The sequence below is a fragment of the Cololabis saira genome, chromosome 12 (assembly GCF_033807715.1).
Source record: "Cololabis saira isolate AMF1-May2022 chromosome 12, fColSai1.1, whole genome shotgun sequence".
In the NCBI taxonomy this organism is placed as follows: Eukaryota; Metazoa; Chordata; class Actinopteri; order Beloniformes; family Belonidae; genus Cololabis; species Cololabis saira.
The window spans coordinates 7,105,302-7,123,053 of NC_084598.1; the positions used below are offsets into that span (position 1 = coordinate 7,105,302).

Genomic DNA, 17,752 nt, shown 5'->3' on the forward strand with positions numbered 1-17,752 from the left:
TATAATGCGGTGCCCCTTATATATGGAAAAAGTTTTAAAATACGTAATTCTTTGAAGGTGCGCCTTATAATGCGGAAAATACGGTAGTCTTTGGTCTGTTCCTCCACGCAGAGCAGTGGTGTCTCTGGGGTGGAGGTCTGGAGACTGGCTAGGACCTTAAAATGCTTCTTACGGAGCCCCTTGGGGCGGCGTGTTTGGGATCATCGTCATGCTGAAATACCAGCTACGTTTTATCTTCAATTCTCCCTGATGGCAGAAAGTTTTGGTTTAAAATCTCACGATACATGGTACATTTCATTCTTCCCTTAACACAGATCAGTCGTCCTGGTCCCTTTGCAGAAAAACATGCCCAAACCATGATGTTTCCACCCCCCTGCTTCCAGTGGTGGACAGTAACTGAGTAAATTTACTTGAGTACTGTACTTAAGTACATATCCAGAGGATTTGTACTTTACTTGAGTATTAGATTTCTTTGGTACTTATTACTCTTACTTGAATACATTTCCAAGACAAATATTTTTACTTTTACTCGAGTAAATTTCTAGGAAGGCTGAAAAGTACTCGTTACTTTCAGGTCTGCTCTTTTATCTTCTTCCCCAAAATCCTATTGGACACAAGCTGTTTTTGTCAAAGGAGGAGACCTATCACAGTGCACGCTCTCCACTGGCATGTACGTAAAGCGGAAATACGTCAAGCCTCTGAATGGCTGAATGGGGAGACAGTTTGTTATGCTCTATATTGCTATATTGTACTGGTACATGTCCTTCCTGTAAAGTTAAGTGACTTCAACATTGAGTTATTGAAAGCAGAGATGTAGTTTTTTGCAAAGCAGTGGTCTTTGAGGGGGATCCAGACTTAGTTGGATGGTGCAGGTTCATTTGGTTTCAGTTCATGATTGTTAATAAACTGCATCATCTGCTGTCCTCTTATGATCCCATTCATTTGATTTGTTTTTGGTGTTTCTGCAGGTTTTATATAACATTGTGGTTCTAAAAGCAGCACATCAGTGCAGCTGGTTTCAAAGAGTTAATTCTCAGAAACAAGAGTTAAAAGATCCTTAAATTAATTTAGTAAAAAATATAGTAATTTACTGATGTGGAAAATAATAAAATTTACTCTTACTCTTACTTAAAGTACATTTAAAAGCATTTACTTTTGGATACTTAAGTACCTTTAAAAGCAAGTACTTTTCTACTCTTACTCGAGTAATATTTTGACTGAGCTACTTTTAGTTGTAACAAAGTAAATTTTGACCAGTAGTATTTGTACTCTTACTCAAGTACTTTACTCACCGTTCTTGTATAATTTTTACCCCTCGGGGTGAGATCTTGGTGGAGCCCCAGATGGAGGGAGATCATCAGTGGGATTTTCTTACAATTGCTCCCACAGTTGATTTATTCCCACCAGCCTCCTGCCCATTGCAGATTCAGTCTTCCCAGCTGGTGCAGGTCTACAGTTTTCTTCCTCTTTGGTCTTGGCCATAGTGGATGTTTGGAGTCTGACTGTTTGAGGTTGTGGACTGGTGTCTTTTATACTGATAACCAGTTAAAACAGGAGCCATTAATACAGGTAACGAGTGGAGGAAAGAAGAGCTTCTTAGAGAAGATGTTACAGGTCTGCCAGAGACAGAAATCTTGCTTGTTTGTTATTGACCAAATACTTATTTTCCACCATTATTTATAAAATAATGGTGGAAAAATAATTGGATTAAAACATTCTACAATGTGATTTCCTTTTCTAATAGGTGAAGTGAACCTGTGATGAAGATTACAGACCTCTCATCTTTCTAACTAGGAGAACTTGCACAATTAGTGGCTGACTAAATACCTTTTTGCCCCACTGTATGAGTGTATAAGTATACATATGTATATAAAAAACCACATGGTCCAAACGCCTCATAGAAACATGACAGCTGCACAATAACTAGCAGCTGATAGCTCACATCCCTCCCAGCTCATGCATTATTACCTTGTTGTTTAAAGACAGTAGATCCACACATCGTTGAAGATGACACTTCTTCCCCAACAAATGTTTTCCCCTCCTTTTAAGAGATGCACTTGTTCCTGACAGCTCCCCATCACTTGTGCTCCATTTGTGTTCCAGCGTAGAGAAAGGAGCAGCTGTTGGCCGGGACCAGCGGGGTGATACCAGACACGTGTCGGGGTTTAGAGGTCTGTCATACCACACACATCCCTTTCATTAAAGTTCTCAACCTTAATCTAGACATTCTATACATTATTTAATCATCTTCTTAATCTTTGCAGATTCCTGTTGAGAAACATTCTTAAATTACTAAACTATTTGCTCAAATGCCAGGTGAATTCCTCATCAGGGCTTGACAATGCTCTTCTTAATCCATAAATATTTAAGATATATTATTAGTCAACCTAATCAGCTGGGAGATTTTCCATTATTTTCAGGCACCATCTTCAGATTTTTAAAACATGCGGCTGCTGTCGCATTCAAAAGCGGCAGAAAATATATATTCTACATCTTTTTTTTTTTTTGCAATATTTGTTCTATTTATATTAGCTTCAACAACTTTGAAAATAATTTCAAACTTTTTTTGTAAACAGCAAGATGTCAAATATCTTTCTCCTGTGACGCAGTCCAGCCTTAAAAATCAAAGCGAAGTCAAATTTACAGTAACAAAGTTTTATGCAATTCCATGAGATGCCAAATATTTGCAACGCAACACACAGCATAAAATTCGTAACACATGCATAAAAGGACAGACTAGCCGCATTTCAAATTTCCAAAATAACCTTTATTCTAAACTTACATTTTAAATTTTAAGTTTAGTATAAAAAAGTTAAGTGCACCTTTTTTCAAAGTATTCCATCTTTGACATGACTCAGCAAACTGTAGTGACACTCATCTCCTTTAGTAATCTTAAAAGATAGAATGTGTACCAAAGTGCATCACATCACTTTAGTACATGCATCTATTTTACAAAATATTGTAAAGAGAATCCCTGAACTATAAATGTCCATTATCCTTCAACAAAGAGTGTTCTGTTTGCTTGCTGTGGTTGGCATAGCATTTACTGGGGTTTACAGTACTTCATATTGCTGGAATGAAGCCGCCATTACGCTGCTTAAGAAAAGAGCAGAGATGGAAAATAACTAAAAGAAAAGAAAACATCTTTATTACAGAAGTTTTGATAGCTGTGGCCTCTTTGTCAGTGAAACTAAGAAATCACAGCAGAAGTGGGAATGAATGAATGAACACCAAGTGTTTTCAAAATACTTGTGATGTGCCAGTAACAATGTGAAGTGGTGGTTTCGTGAATGATCAGAAGTCAATATTACATCAGGTGAATGAAGCAGATACCCAGACAGATGGTTTCATTAAGATTTAAACACTGAAAACTCACTAAATGTGGATTAATAGTAACAGCCTACTTTTGCTGTAGCCACAGCTGTTAAAACTTGATATTGTATGTCGGATACCCAGTGACACATGACGCTTGACACGATAAACAATATTTACAAGTGTTAAAAATCCATACTGATGACGTACTTACCTTTAAATGCTTTATTTAAATTTAATGTCCTATGTAAAGACTCAAAAAAAAAAAAAAAAAAAAAAGATACTTCAAAAGCATAAAACGTGACTTAGAAATGAACATTGCTGACAGTCATGTAGCCTCACTGAAAAAGCTGTATCTGCTATTAGCCCAGTGAACAACACAGCGCATCTTTACGTTATTTTAAAATGAACTAAATAGAGTAGATGTATTTTAAAATCTAAACTGTTCAAAAATGTTCACAGCTTTCTTTAAAAACACTCAAAAACTTAATTTTAAAAGAGTAGCCCCTTGTCTGCAATGTCTCATTTTTGCTTAGCAGTGCATTTCAGATTAAAAAAGGAAAGAAAAAAAAAAAAAGACACAGCAAAAAGGTGCAAAAGTATGCAGCAACTCATAGATGCAAGATCCCCACGCAGCCGTGGCACACGTAGGCCCAGAGGACCGACAGTGTCAGAACGTATACAAGGATATGTCGGCTTTTAAACGGTCACATTTTAAATTTGAAGTCACAGCCAAACACAGATGCATTGTAGACCAGATCTTTGGTACAACCAGCTCATTGGTTATACTATCATATTTATTAGCCTAACTACTTATTTAAAACATTTGAAGGTAGACAAGAAGTTAAACAAAGAAAACCGTTATATCTGAATATTTGAAGTCTCCTCAGCCTTGCAGACTATAAACTAACGATACCACAAAAAGTGACCCAGTTTTAAATGTGTTTATGATACTTAATTATACTTATGAAGAAAAAAAAAAAAAAAAAAAAAAGGAGCTCATGAACTCTATATGAAAACATTTAGTAAAGAAAACTCTGGGTATCCGACTTTGAAATAGAAACAGGATACATAAAAAGCTAAAATGTTACACCAACCACCCCTTATCATTCATCTCACTATTTGGATTTACTTTAAAATTTCTTTCCTTTAAGTTTACTGAAGTTAATTTGCTTCGATTTAGGGCTATCCCCAGTGCTCTTTGGCACTTGACTATGTTCATCTACAAGTTGCCCAACAAGGTACAGTAAACCACTTAAGATATTGCATTTAATCTTTTCTTGTACGATTTGCTTTAAATTAAATGTATTTAATATACAAGTGATTTAAAGTGAACAATGTCTCAAAGTTCACTGTGCAACAAATCTGATGTGGTATTTTTGATACTGTGCAAAGGACAAGACAATTCTAACTAAAAGCATCCAGGATGCTGGTTTATTTTATTTCTTTTCTTATTTTTAATTAGCTGAGATGTAACATCTCACGATCATCATACTGGTATTTACTGTACATGGAACTATTAAACACCTATCAATTAAACTACACTAAAGATTTTCAAAAAAAGACAAGTGGAGATTTTTTTTTTTATTAGCACTTTGTAACTCTGTAATTTTGCGTTTCACTTTCACCATAAAGCAGCTAAACTATATAATGCAGGTCTGACATTTCATCTACATTGTTTTACAGGAAGACAAAAACACTTCAATGTTAGTTGGCCATTTCATCTAAAGGAGAACATTTTTTTGTTGTTTTTGTTTTTTTTAAAGAGACACAGATGCCTGAAATATGTCCCAATCAGGAATGACCCAAGAGGTTAGATCCAATACAGAAATATGAAATTAATTTTACATTAAAAATTTGAATTTGACCTCTCCAGGCAGTGACATTTATCATTTCATCTCCAAGTCCAAAGTGGAGTACTGTACCTTTTACAAGGGCGCTAAAATATTACATTCCGTTAGGTGATATCAGTATTGTGGCATGGCCAAGCAGCCTGAAGAGAGGGGGCACATGGGATAAGGGGGAAAAAAAAAAAGGGGGAATTATCTGGGATGGGGGCACGGTTTAGGCATGAAGAAGGAGGGGAGGAGCTGCTGTTACCAGATGGTATAACCTCCATTGGATCCACCCAGGAAGAAGTTGTTCTTGCGCTGTGTCATGAGAACATTGGCCCCCTGCATGGCAGCAAGCTGAGCTGCGTTGGGAGGGTGTCCAGGAGGGGGAGGCTGGCGGGGGGGAAACAAGCACAAATCATTCATAGAGGCTTGACCAACTTTATTAAAAAGATGCAACACAGCAATATTACAATCTCTGGCCAATATGGCTTTTAAATATCACTTAACTAAAGGAGATACTTACTGGGATGGAAACGCTGCTGCCGGCTGTGAAACGAGCACCACCGTCAAATCCACTTTCAACCATCACTGTCGACCCCGGTGGGTAAACGGCTCCCATGGGATAGTAGGCCATGGGGACGTTCTGGCCCACGGGCCCGACTTGCATGTGTGGCTGCATGGGCATGTACACCTGAGCACCAGGGTAGGGGGAGGACATCTGAGGCACCTGACCAGGCACCTGAGGTGGAAGCACATATCTGGGCTGGTATATCTGCAGGAGAGAGACGGGAAAACACATTCAAAACTGTTCAGACCAGTCACTGTGAACATTCACTGTAATAATGTTTGACTTATGAATAGCTACATTACCTCAGAATATGCAGGTGGTGTGTCTGTGTAAGGGGGTGCCTGAGGAGACATTTGCATAGCAGGAGGGTATACAGGTGCAGAGCTCTGCTGAGGGTACACAGCCTGCTGTGGATATGAGCCTGCAAGACAACATTTCAACATCATTCCTCACTGTGGCCACGGTTACATGATGTTTTTTTAAGTCGGAATTCATTATTCAGAATTAAATAATTCAGAATTAAACTATTTTCCTTCGAGTTTACATGGAAATAGTAATTCCGAATTGAGGTTTACATGGAAAACACGTTTGATCGGCTTTATCCAATTCCGCTCAAGGTCTGGGGGTTGGGAAGGTTCTGATTGGATAGGAGGGCGGACCGGAAGTTACTGTACGTCTACCGGAAGAAAAACTAACTTGGCCGCTTAGCCGCTACAACTTTGAAAAGCTCACAATTTTTAAGTTTCTTGCCATCTGTTCTTTGAATAATTTCCAGGTCCTCCAAGCTATTTATTAAATAAATGGTCTCTGCTCTTGACCACCGTTTACTGCGTGCTGCCATCTTGAAACTTTGTTTGGAAAACAAGCCCAGCGCAGAATATAAGCGTCATGGAGACAGACGGGCGAGGGAACGAGCAGAAAGACTGGAATTAATTTAAAGTGGAATGAGTGGATACATGATCGCGGAATTATTCTATTCGGATTTAAAATCGGAATAAACCAGCCACTTACTTCGGAATTAAGTTTAATTCGGAATGGCCATTTTCATTCTGAATTAGGTGTTTACATGGTCATTTTTACTCATTTTAAATCTGATTTAATTTTAATTCTGAATTAAATAGGAATTAAACTTCCCATGTAAAAGCACTGAATGACTGATACACAAACCCCAGGTAAGGCGAGACCTAGTTCATTTATGGGGTAAAAGGTTCAATCTGTATCAATGGTTCCCCTGGAGAGAGCCTATAAAAATGTATAGGTACCAGTGATTTTATTATCCGTCTAATGATGGCACAATAGTTAAATTGTAGAAACTGGTTGTCAGTAATAATTGCACTTAGAGATTTCCTGTTTGTTGTCATTTGATGATGATTTGAAATTTGAATTATTGGTATTAGGTGTGAATGCCTTCCCTAAATTACTGAGCTCTCCAAACAGATGACTGAAGTCATAATTCAACAGAGATGTTGCATTAGGTTAAATAATTAATATTAAAAAAATGTTATGGAAATGATCAATCTGGGCTCCATTTTCTCTTTTTTTTTTTGGTGCTAGAAAATAAAATTTGTACTTTAATTTCAGTGAACCTGTATTTATGGATTCTGTGTCCAACCTCACTGTATTTAGAATATAGAGAAAAAAAAAAAAGAATTTGGTGTCGCCAATATGCTCAAAAAAGGTTATGAGAGAAGCATATTTACTATTGTGTTACAACATCCATCTGTTCAATCTTTTTTTTGGGGGGGGGCACAAATTGTTTCAGTTTTCCACAGGAAATAGCTTTCATCTACGGATGTGGATTCCAACTGTATCCAATAATAAGGGTTTTTCAAGGAACCCATGAGCCCATGTGGCTACATTGATCATAGTGGCATGTTGATTTCTCGCGCAGTGCCATTCAAGGCCTCAAAAGCCACCTTAAGGCTGATTGGTGATTCTGAATTGGCCATAGGAGTGGGGGAAGCGTTTGTGGTCATTTTAGGCCCTGGGATGGACTGGCGACCTGTCCAGGATGTTCCGCAACCTTTCACCCCAACAGAGCTGGGATCAGCTCCAGCAGAGCCCTGGGACCCCGACTAAGAGCAGGTGGATAGATGATGGATTTTTTTCCTCAAAAATAGTGAGTCACAACCATTCTTGTTAGGAAACCCTTTTTGTGGACACTCCTTTTATAACCAACTCTGGTACCCTTACATATCACTACATGATTTGCTGACTCTATAATCCTTCAGAACTAAGTTACTTTAATGGCGTATAAATTGTAGTGTTTTTTTTACTCCCATTTTTTTTTTAAACAATTGCCGATATCAAATTCTATATTTGTTGCATTTTCTAAATACAATGAAGTTGAGCAACCAAAAACACTGAAAATAATTTTCTTCATACTTGTGTCTGCTAAATAAAAGTTAAAACAAAAAGGAAAAGATTACAGATAAAGTGTTCATGACATTTAGGAAAATGTCAGATTTTCTGGAAATTAGCTTAGTATATTGGCTCAAAAATACTTGCATACAGACCAATATCAACTTAGAAAACCATAACTAGCAACTACTGAACACCACCTATGTGATGTAGCATCGCAAATATCTGCTTTAATGCAAAAGCATTTGTATTTGTAACTGCAAGGCTTCGAATTGGCTGACGACAACATGAAATCTAAGTTGCAGGAAGACAAACGTTCACATATGAAGTCTACATTCATTGGGATACTACTCAGTAAGCAGTGCTGCAATGCAGAAGAGTTAAAATACAATATTTTTAAAGAGAAACAACAGTTTAGGTTTGCATTTTTATAAATTTTTTGTAACTTCTTTAAGTCGCGGGTACTACCATTGTGTGACAGGGATACACACAGGATCTGGCTAGTTCTGTTACAGCATTGAAACATTCAGGTAATAAACAGGAACAATGAAATGTGACTAAGAAATGAAACAGAAAGAAAAAAATGCTCCATCTCTGCGACCATGTGTGTGTGTGTGTGTGTGTGTGTGTGTGTGTGTGTGTGTGTATACACACACACATATATATAAAATTTTTAAAAAAAGGACATTATGGCCCAAAAACAACCACTTTTACTTTGATTTCCTCATGTAACACCTTACAATCATTTAGCTACAGTAATTACATCACACTAGAAAATCTTTTGTCCTTATCAACAGCAACCATACCAAAATGGTGTTGAAAACAATGAAATTTCAGGCTTTTTTTTTTTTTTCCCCCTTTCTTTTTTTGCTGTTTCATAGTTAACGTAAACGATTTTCTAATGATTATGCAAAAATGACTGCTCAAATTAATAGCACCAAACAACTGTCCCGGAGCAATAACTGATGAAAAAAAAATGCTCTGAAAGTTCATAAAGACATAACTTGAATATGTCATTCCAATTTCAATTATGTGTTGTTGAAGTTTTTTTTTTTTTTTTTTGATTAAATTTTTTTTAAGACATTGTCAAAAACAAAGTAAAGACATGAAACATGTACGGAAACCAGGCTTTGACAGTTTAGTAATCTCTAAATCTAATTTGTCTTCCCACCAGGCAAAACCTGAATTCAAGATAAAAGAAAAAAAAACCCATATCACTAATATTTCGACGTTTAAGGGTATAAGCTGCTTTTTTTAAGGCCCTAACATTTAATCAGAAGAATAATGAGTACACTCACACTCATTGGCAGCTCTCTGGTCAAGTGTATGAGTGCATTCAAATATGAACGTCGCATGTGATGTTAATTTATTATAATTAAAATAAACAAACAAAACAAGATGCATGTATACACACACGGCAATAATTACTCATGAGAGAAAAATAAATTAAAACCCCGAGATATTTTAACCAGAATGACTGATACGGATTAAGATGTACGGGGGTAACAGCACAACAAAACAGTACACGAACACAGGAAAGTCGCCTCAGCTTTCCCTTTAAAACGGTGTTAGCCGGCTGGAAAATATGTGACCTGGTTAGCAACGGTAAAACAATCCAAATGTGACCATAAAATTGACACATGAGTCCTGATGTGCAGGTTTTTGTCAGTATTTGAGCATCTGTGTGCAGCGTGCTGCTACCCAGCAGCCACCAGTGTATTGTTATGTACGTAGCTCAGTCCGCTCCGCTGGCCGACACCGCGGCTCTTTACCGTCCAGCGCCCTGGAACCCGCAGCTGGCCGACCAACCCGCCCCGGGCCGGATACATACCTTTGTTATTCATTGCTGTGGACTATTTCGGACGCTGAGAGATGTCGGAGCGAAAGGAGTTTAGCGTATTTGATCACGGCCTTATCGCAGGTTTGGCTTGACACAACCGTCCACTTCCTTGTTTCTCAGCTTCTTGTTGTTGTGGAAGCGGTTACGTCACCCGTTCTTTATCTGCGCTGACGCACGCAGCCGCCCCGCGCGACAGCGCCCCCTGCCGGAGGACCGCGCAAGCGCAGCAAACAGTACTGGAGTTGAGGGGGAATGAGGGGGGATGGCATCCCCCCCTGAAATAAAAACGGTCAAAATCACCCCCCCCCCCCCCCCCTGTAAAACTGCCATCCCCCCCTTTCCATCCCTTATGTCATTTCATCAATGAATGTGGTTTTACTATTATTTCTTTTTTTTCTTCAATTATGATTTTTATTGTTTCCTTCACAGACATTCATCATGACAGTCCAATGCATCCACAGGTGTATAATCAAAGCAGCAAAAATATACAAATAAAGAGTTAAATAAAAATAAATTAAAAAATATAAAATAAATAAATATACATACGTGTCATAGCAGATGCAGCTGAATTCACAAAAGGTTTACATTGATGATAGAAACTAAAGACACAGCAAAAGTGAAATAATAATAAAAGACCAAAATTAAATAATGACTATACATGAAATTCTATACATAGAAGTATATATAACATATGCCTGCTGTACATATACATATGAAGACGTGAAAAACTAACCCAGTGAATGTTTGATCTGAAAGGACATTTTTTCTCCCATCCCCTGACCCTATCGCCGTCCCGCCAGTCGAACATGGTGCACTGTAGACTTTGTTTCTGAATCCTCATCTGTCATTTTTATGTTAGTTTACATTCCCCTGATCCATGATCTGTGTTAGAAAATGGGTCCCAGATTCCAGTGTCCAGTTTCCCATTTATTTTATATATCAGACGTTATATAAAATAAATTACGTCTGATAGAATCTGCATCGTATGATGCAGTTTCTGACAGAGCTGTGAACCATTGTATTACTGCTATTTCAATATTTAGAGTCATCACCAGAAAAATAAGACCAGAAAAATAACTTATTTGACAATTTTCACCTGTTTCAAGTACATTTTCACTTGAAATAAATAGGAAAAATCTGCCAATGGGACAAGATTTATCTTCTCATTACAAGCAATAAAATCTTGTTCCACATGCAGATTTTTCTACTTATTTTAAGTCAAAATCTACTTGAAACAGGTGAAAATTGTTGTTTTTTCCAGTGATGAGTTTGTTTTTTACTAAAATTAGACTTTTTAACTAGAAATAAGACAAATATTCTTGTTAAGATTTTGAGTTTTTGCAGTGATCCATTTTACTTATCCTGTGAAGGACAGAGTCATATTGATAAGTTCAGAAAACTGTTTTTTATTCTTGTGTTTTGATGTATTTGATGTAAGCCCAGTGGATATTTAAAGCTTACAGAAGGCTGCATTTATCTGCTGCTATGTCATTCCTGCAGTATTTCTGCAGGTGTTTTGGTCAGTGCTATTATTTGTAATATGTTATATTATTTGTAATCAGCACAAATTATCTGTCCCCATATGATAAAATCCACCGTCCCCCCATATTTTTTTTTTACATCTCGAGTACTGATGACAAATGTCGGAATTTTATTGTCACATTGGATTGTTTTACCGTTGCTAACCAGGTCACATATTTTCCAGCCGGCTAACACCGTTTTAAAGGGAAAGCTGAGGCGACTTTCCTGTGTTCGTGTACTGTTTTGTTGTGCTGTTACCCCGTACATCTTAATCCGTATCAGTCATTCTGGTCAAATATCTCGGTTTTTAATTTATTTTTCTCTCATGAGTAATTCTTGCCGTGTGTGTATACATGCATCTTGTTTGGTTTGTTTATTTTAAATATAATAAATTAACATCACATGCGACGTTCATATTTGAATGCACTCATACACTTCACCAGAGAGCTGCCAATGAGTGTGAATGTACTCATTATTGATCTGAATAAATGTTAGGGCCTTAAAAAAAAAGCAGCTTATACCCTTAAACGTCGAAATATTAGTGATATGGGTTTTTTTTTTCTTTTATCTTGTATTCAATGTCCGAAGATTTTTTATCTAGAATCAGAATCAGAATCAGAATCTGCTTTATTGGCCAAGTTTGAACATTGCCCAACAAGGAATTTGACTCCGGTTATTTCGCTCACTGTACCCAGATTTAAAAATAGTAAATAGTAAATAAACAAATGTGGCACTTATTAACATATATACAATTTAAAAAACTGAAAAGTGCAGCAGTATGAGGTAGACATGGTAATGACGGTGTTCTGCCAATTTCTGCTGCTTTGCCAAAAAATGCTACCTAATGGTTTTTCACCTTTGTAGAGCTACAATTTTACTGTTTTACTCCCTAAACCACTTCCTTTTCCCTGAAGTGGTCCTTGTCTCTTGCCAGGCTGTCATGTTAAATAAGAATGTGTTCTTAATGACCTGCCTGGTTAAATAAAGGCGAATGACTTAATGAATATCAAATAAAGTGATAGAATTGTTTTTTTTTCCTCTTTATCGTATAATGTTCACAAAGTGTAATGCAATTCATGTCATGGGTCGTGTATTTTGAAGGATCAAATACTCAACATCCCATATTATCCATTTTACATCGTGCAAGAAATGATTGGCGTGGCAATCAAACTTTGAAAATCGACTGTGCACATGTGCAGAACCACAAAGTAGCATTTCTCCGCAGGGAGCAAGGATTGGCAGAACATCGGCTCTAAATAACATATATACAATTTTTTTTAAAGTGAAAGGTGCAGCAGAATGAGGCAGACATCATTATTGTTGGAAAGTGCATTGTTATAGTATATGGTAGTGTTATTATAATTACTGTTATTATTGTTATTGTTGTTATTGCACTGTGGTTGATTACTCTGAGACTCTATGAGTGATGAGAGTTCATCAGAGCAACAGCTTGGGGGAAGAAACTGTCTCTGAGTCTGGAGGTTTTAGCATACAGAGCTCTGTAGCGCCGTCCAGAGGGGAGGAGTTCAACCAGACTGTGTCCTGGGTGTGAGGGGTCTGGTCCTGGTCCTGGTCCTGGTCCTGGGTGTGAGGGGTCTGGTCCTGGTCCTGGTCCTGGTCCTGGTCCTGGGTGTGAGGGGTCTGCAGAGATGCTACCTGCCCGTTTCCTGGTCCTGGACCGGTACAGGTCCTGGATAGATGGGAGGTTAGTCCCAATGATCCTCTCTGCAGACCTGATTGTCCGTTGCAGTCTGTGCCTGTCTAGTTTGGTGGCCGATCTGAACCAGACAGTGATGGACGTGCAGAGAACAGACTGGATGATGGAAGAGTAGAAGGTGATCAGCAGCTGCTGTGGAGGTTAAACTTCCTGAGCGGACGCAGGACCATCTATGTGAACATAAGACATAGAGAACTACGGACCATATATTTTTCTCATGTGGTGTGGTACTTATGTTCTGGCTTGACATTCACAAATGGATAAAGCGAAGGATTTTATCCTTCCCAACTTCTATTACTAGAGATATAACATTTGGCATGTTTTCACAAAACAAAAGTGATGAGCTCTGTTGTAATGTAATCCTCTGTATAGCCAAATTCTTTATTCATAAAAATAGATATTTAAAGTCATCCCCTAAATTTGTTGTTTTTTAAATTAATTTGGATTATATTTAAAATCTTTAAAACTAATAACTGAAACAAAAGCACAAAAAATGTATGAAGTGTTAAGACATTTTCCCACTGATTTAGAAGACTGATATCCTTACTTACCCCTTGTATAATCGACCTTGTTGTATTATTACAACTTAAATAAATATGATTACACTTAAATGTCATGTATTTAATTTATTTATTATTGTTTGTACCTTATTTTCATATTATATTACTGTATAATTGTCATGGGACATTCAATCTCTACACACTTTATTCTCAGGTTTACATACAGTGTCCAATCTACTTTTCCTTTTATCAACCTCGTTTCGTTTACAAATGTATTTGTATGGAATGTATATTTGCCATGTTTGTTTTATAATGAACCACTGACATGAATAAAAGAATTGAGAAAAAAAATCTATGTGAACATAAGGAATATTTGCATCACTTGATTTTTAATGCACGTGTTACTATTGCATCGTCATGTAGTTTGTAAATGCTAAAATGTTGTATTAGAAGTGCCTTACTATTCTGATTGATTATATCGACTGTGAAAGTTAAAAAAAGTGGTGTGACCTTGTGACAGTACAAGTACACTGAAGAATATTAAAATTACACTAAAGCCCAAGGCAAACAGCTCAGATTTAATGAAATGTACTTTTTACTTGGATTGAATATATCTAAATTAAACACAGACACATGACAAGAATTTGGTCATGAATTAAATGTTTTCATAATAGCTAAAGCTCAGTAATGTATGGTCATCCTCTTTTGGTTTTGCCTTTTAGAGTTAGCCACAGTGGATGATTTACTTCCATCTTATGCTATCGTCTGCATCTTCCTCCATAACACCAACTTTTCCACCAAATTAAAACATCCCCTTTTTGGTCTTCCCCCTTTTCTCTTGCCTGGCAGCTCCATCTCCAGCATTCTTCTACCAATGTATTCACTATCTCTCCCATTAATGTGTCAAACCATCTCAATTTAGCCTTTCCTTCTTTATCTCCAAGATATCCAACCCTGGGGGTTCCTCAGATTTATTGCTTTTCAAACATATCCATCCTTGTCACTTGCAAAAAAATTATGTTTACCCTATCTTGGTCAGACCGGCCATCTTCAAGCCATATAAAGGGCTTGGTCTCACCGCTGTCCAGTAAACCTTCCCATGTACTCCCATTTCTATCACAGATAACTCCAGATACTCCAACCTGCTTGAACTCTCTTCTTTACCTGTTTTCCACACTCCCAATTACTCTGAACAATTGAGCCCAGATATTTAAACTCTTTGCACCTTCTAAGCCTCTTTTCCTTACATACTAACCTGCTTCCCTTTCATTTACATATGTGCATTCGGTCTTGCTATGACTGACCTTTATCCCCATTTTCTCGAGCATGTATCTCCACATCTCCAGATTTTCTTCCAACTTCCCCCTTCTTTCTCTACAGACCTCAATGCCAGCGTCATAGTCCGTGGAGACTCCTGTCTAACCTCATTTATTACCCCCTCCATCACCAAGGCAAACATAAAAGGGCCCAAGGCCAGTCCTTGATGCAGACCCACTTCCACTTGCTTTCAAAAATGCATGGTAATATTTTTGCATTAAGGCCCTAGCTGGCCTGATAGATCAGACCCACGTTTAGAAAGATGTTGATACTTTCAAAGCAATTTAAAATTTGATATAATGGATGGATGGGTGGATGGATAATAATAATGATAATAATAATAATAATAATAATAATAATAATAATAATAATAATAATAATAATAATAGAATAGAATAGAATAGAATAGAATAGAATAGAATAAACTTTATTGAGCCCCCGGAGGGGAATTTCACTTGTGCAGCAGCAAACATACACACGCTCGACAATTTTTTCAAAATATACACGAAATATACATGAAAAGGTATAAAAACATATATCCTAAAAAAAAAACAATAAATAGCTAAGTAATTAAAAAAATGAACAATGTACAAAAGAAGTACTAAACCCGAAAAAAAAAAAAAAAAAAAAAATATATATAATAATTATTATATATATACATTTTTTTTGTTTTAGTTTTTATTTTATTTTATTTATTTTTTAACCTGCTTTCAGAAAAGCAGTTTATTGCACTTGAATTACTAGAGTTGGTTGTTGTAGAGTCTGATGGCTGTCGGGATGAAGGACAATAATAATAATAATAATAATAATAATAATAATAATAATAATAATAATAATAATAATAATAATAATAATAATAATAATAATAGTAGTAGTAGTAGTAATTTAAATCACATAATCAGAACATTTGGCTTTGAAGAAATCATCCTGTGATTTTGTTCCCTTTCCTTTTTGAAGGTCCGTCTGAATTCAAATATAGCACCAGTAAAGTGTCAGGGAGTCTGTGTCTGTATTTGTGAAGTAGAGTAAGTGAATAAACCTCCGTGTCTGTATTTGTGAAGTAAGTGAATAAACCTGTGTGTATGTATTTGTGAAGTAGGTGAAGTGAATAAACCTGTGTGTCTGTATTTGTGAAGTAAGTGAATAACTGTGAGTGTCTCAGACAGCTCCCAGGCCGCGGCTCCTTTAAGGGAGCCATGGCTCCGCTCAGGTCCAGGCAGACATTTTTCAATGCAAGATTTTCCTTGCATAAATTATGTTCATGACGTAGTGCAAAAGGACAATTTTGAGGCAATTTGGCCCGATTGTACAGCTGAAATAGGACTCTGTGAGACACCTTAAGGATTATTGGACGGTCTAAAACTGTTGCAGAAGGGGCCTCGTCATTAAATATTAAGAAGGGCAGATTCTAACACCGCAGCCCTCCTTATCAATGCAAATCCCTCTCTTTTGTGTGCAGTCACAGCGCCTGTCTGGGAGCTGAGATGAATTTCTAATTATGTGTGACTGAAACAAGCTGTGACGAGGAGCCTCTTTTCCACACAGGGGGGTTTTTTAACGGGAAAACGGGCTGCTTTTCCGCGGTAAGTTGTTGCGAGCGGAGCGGGCTGCAGCCTCGCTGCTGCCGGAGACGACATGGCGATAGGAAATGAGTTAATATGCAATGCTCGTAATTAGCATAATTTATATATTTATGATAAAGAGAAGGAAATACATAATATTTAGTGTGCAGCTCGGCTCGGGGTGATTTCTGTCGACAGTTGCTCGGTCGGCGCTGCTGGTGTGAGAAGTGACCGGCGCTGGCGGAGTTTGGTCGGACAGGGTGGAGGGGGAGACGGGGGTGATAGGGGAGTGATAGGGGGGTGATAGGGGTGATTATGGGGGGGGTATGGGGGTGGGGGGGACGTCCACACCCGTCCAAGTTGGGACACATCCTCGTGTCCCGTGGGGCACCGCAGGAAACGCGTCACCCCCCGTCTCTGGTGGAAACTGAGAAATGTAACCAGTTCGTGTCCATGTTGGGAACCAGTTTAGGCTGATTTATGCTCCTGCGTTAAATCGACGCAGAGCCTACGCGCGTCGCCGCGTACCTTACGCCGTAGGGTCTGCGTCGATTTAACGCAAAACCATAATTCAGGCTTTAGTGCAGCTGGATCAGCACAGCCAGGCCTGTTTACAGGCCCAGTCCAAACACTGGGGTCCCACACGACCAGGAACAGCCCTGAATTAAAGGAAATACTCTCCCTGCGTGGGTCTGTCCAGCCAGTGTTTACCCCTGACCAGGGTTCGCCTCCAAAAAGTTTTCCTAGGGGGGGCCAGAGGGGGCCACTTCAATTCTTGGTGTGGAACCAAAACTAAAAGTCATCATTACAGGATTGTATTATACTGTTGTAGTATATGGGCTCAGAAATACTTAAAGAAACGCCTACTGATATACGTAGGTATATTCAGTGCGTCCGAAATGCCATACTAAAAAGTATATATTAAAAACTATACTTAAGTTCGGCACACTTTTGAGTAGTAGTTTCAGTAGTATGCATTAATTCGGACGTACTACTCAGAGCCACACGGCACTTCCTGCCGTTGGGAGGAAGTAACGTGTCACAGTAGCAGCACCGCTCTTTCCCGTTTATTCTGGCCGAAACAAGATGACATTATATAATATTATTATATACGAATATTATAATATTAATATTATATAATAATATTATTATACTTAATATTATACTTATGACATATACGTATCACTTAGCAACCAAACGCTGCTGCATTGCATTGTGG

The 17,752-nt window shown here is 37.8% G+C and overlaps 2 protein-coding genes across 2 annotated transcripts in view; one reads left to right on the top strand and one right to left on the bottom strand.

Annotated features, from left to right (window-relative positions):
- Positions 1-2,745: 2,745 nt before the first annotated feature.
- dazap2 (DAZ associated protein 2) lies at positions 2,746-10,055 on the bottom strand. The gene is made up of 4 exons (XM_061735335.1): positions 9,908-10,055; positions 6,018-6,136; positions 5,671-5,919; positions 2,746-5,537 (listed from the first exon to the last, which is right to left on the bottom strand). Exons 1-4 carry the CDS (start codon positions 9,918-9,920, stop codon positions 5,409-5,411), a joined length of 510 nt encoding a protein of 169 aa, XP_061591319.1. The 5' UTR covers positions 9,921-10,055; the 3' UTR covers positions 2,746-5,408.
- Positions 10,056-16,195: 6,140 nt separating this feature from the next.
- Positions 16,196-17,752, top strand: part of pou6f1 (POU class 6 homeobox 1) — a 37,229-nt gene continuing 35,672 nt past the window's right edge. The window contains exon 1 of the mRNA XM_061735337.1: positions 16,196-16,554. The gene's annotated coding sequence lies outside the window, so the exon portion shown is untranslated. The remainder of the gene's footprint in view (positions 16,555-17,752) is intronic.

Coding starts and splice junctions, on each gene's coding strand:
- dazap2 (XM_061735335.1), bottom strand. Junction 5,920..6,017: donor CACCACCTGCATATTCTGAG/GTAATGTAGCTA, acceptor TCTCTCCTGCAG/ATATACCAGCCCAGATATGT. Junction 5,538..5,670: donor GCAGCAGCGTTTCCATCCCA/GTAAGTATCTCC, acceptor CCCCCCCGCCAG/CCTCCCCCTCCTGGACACCC.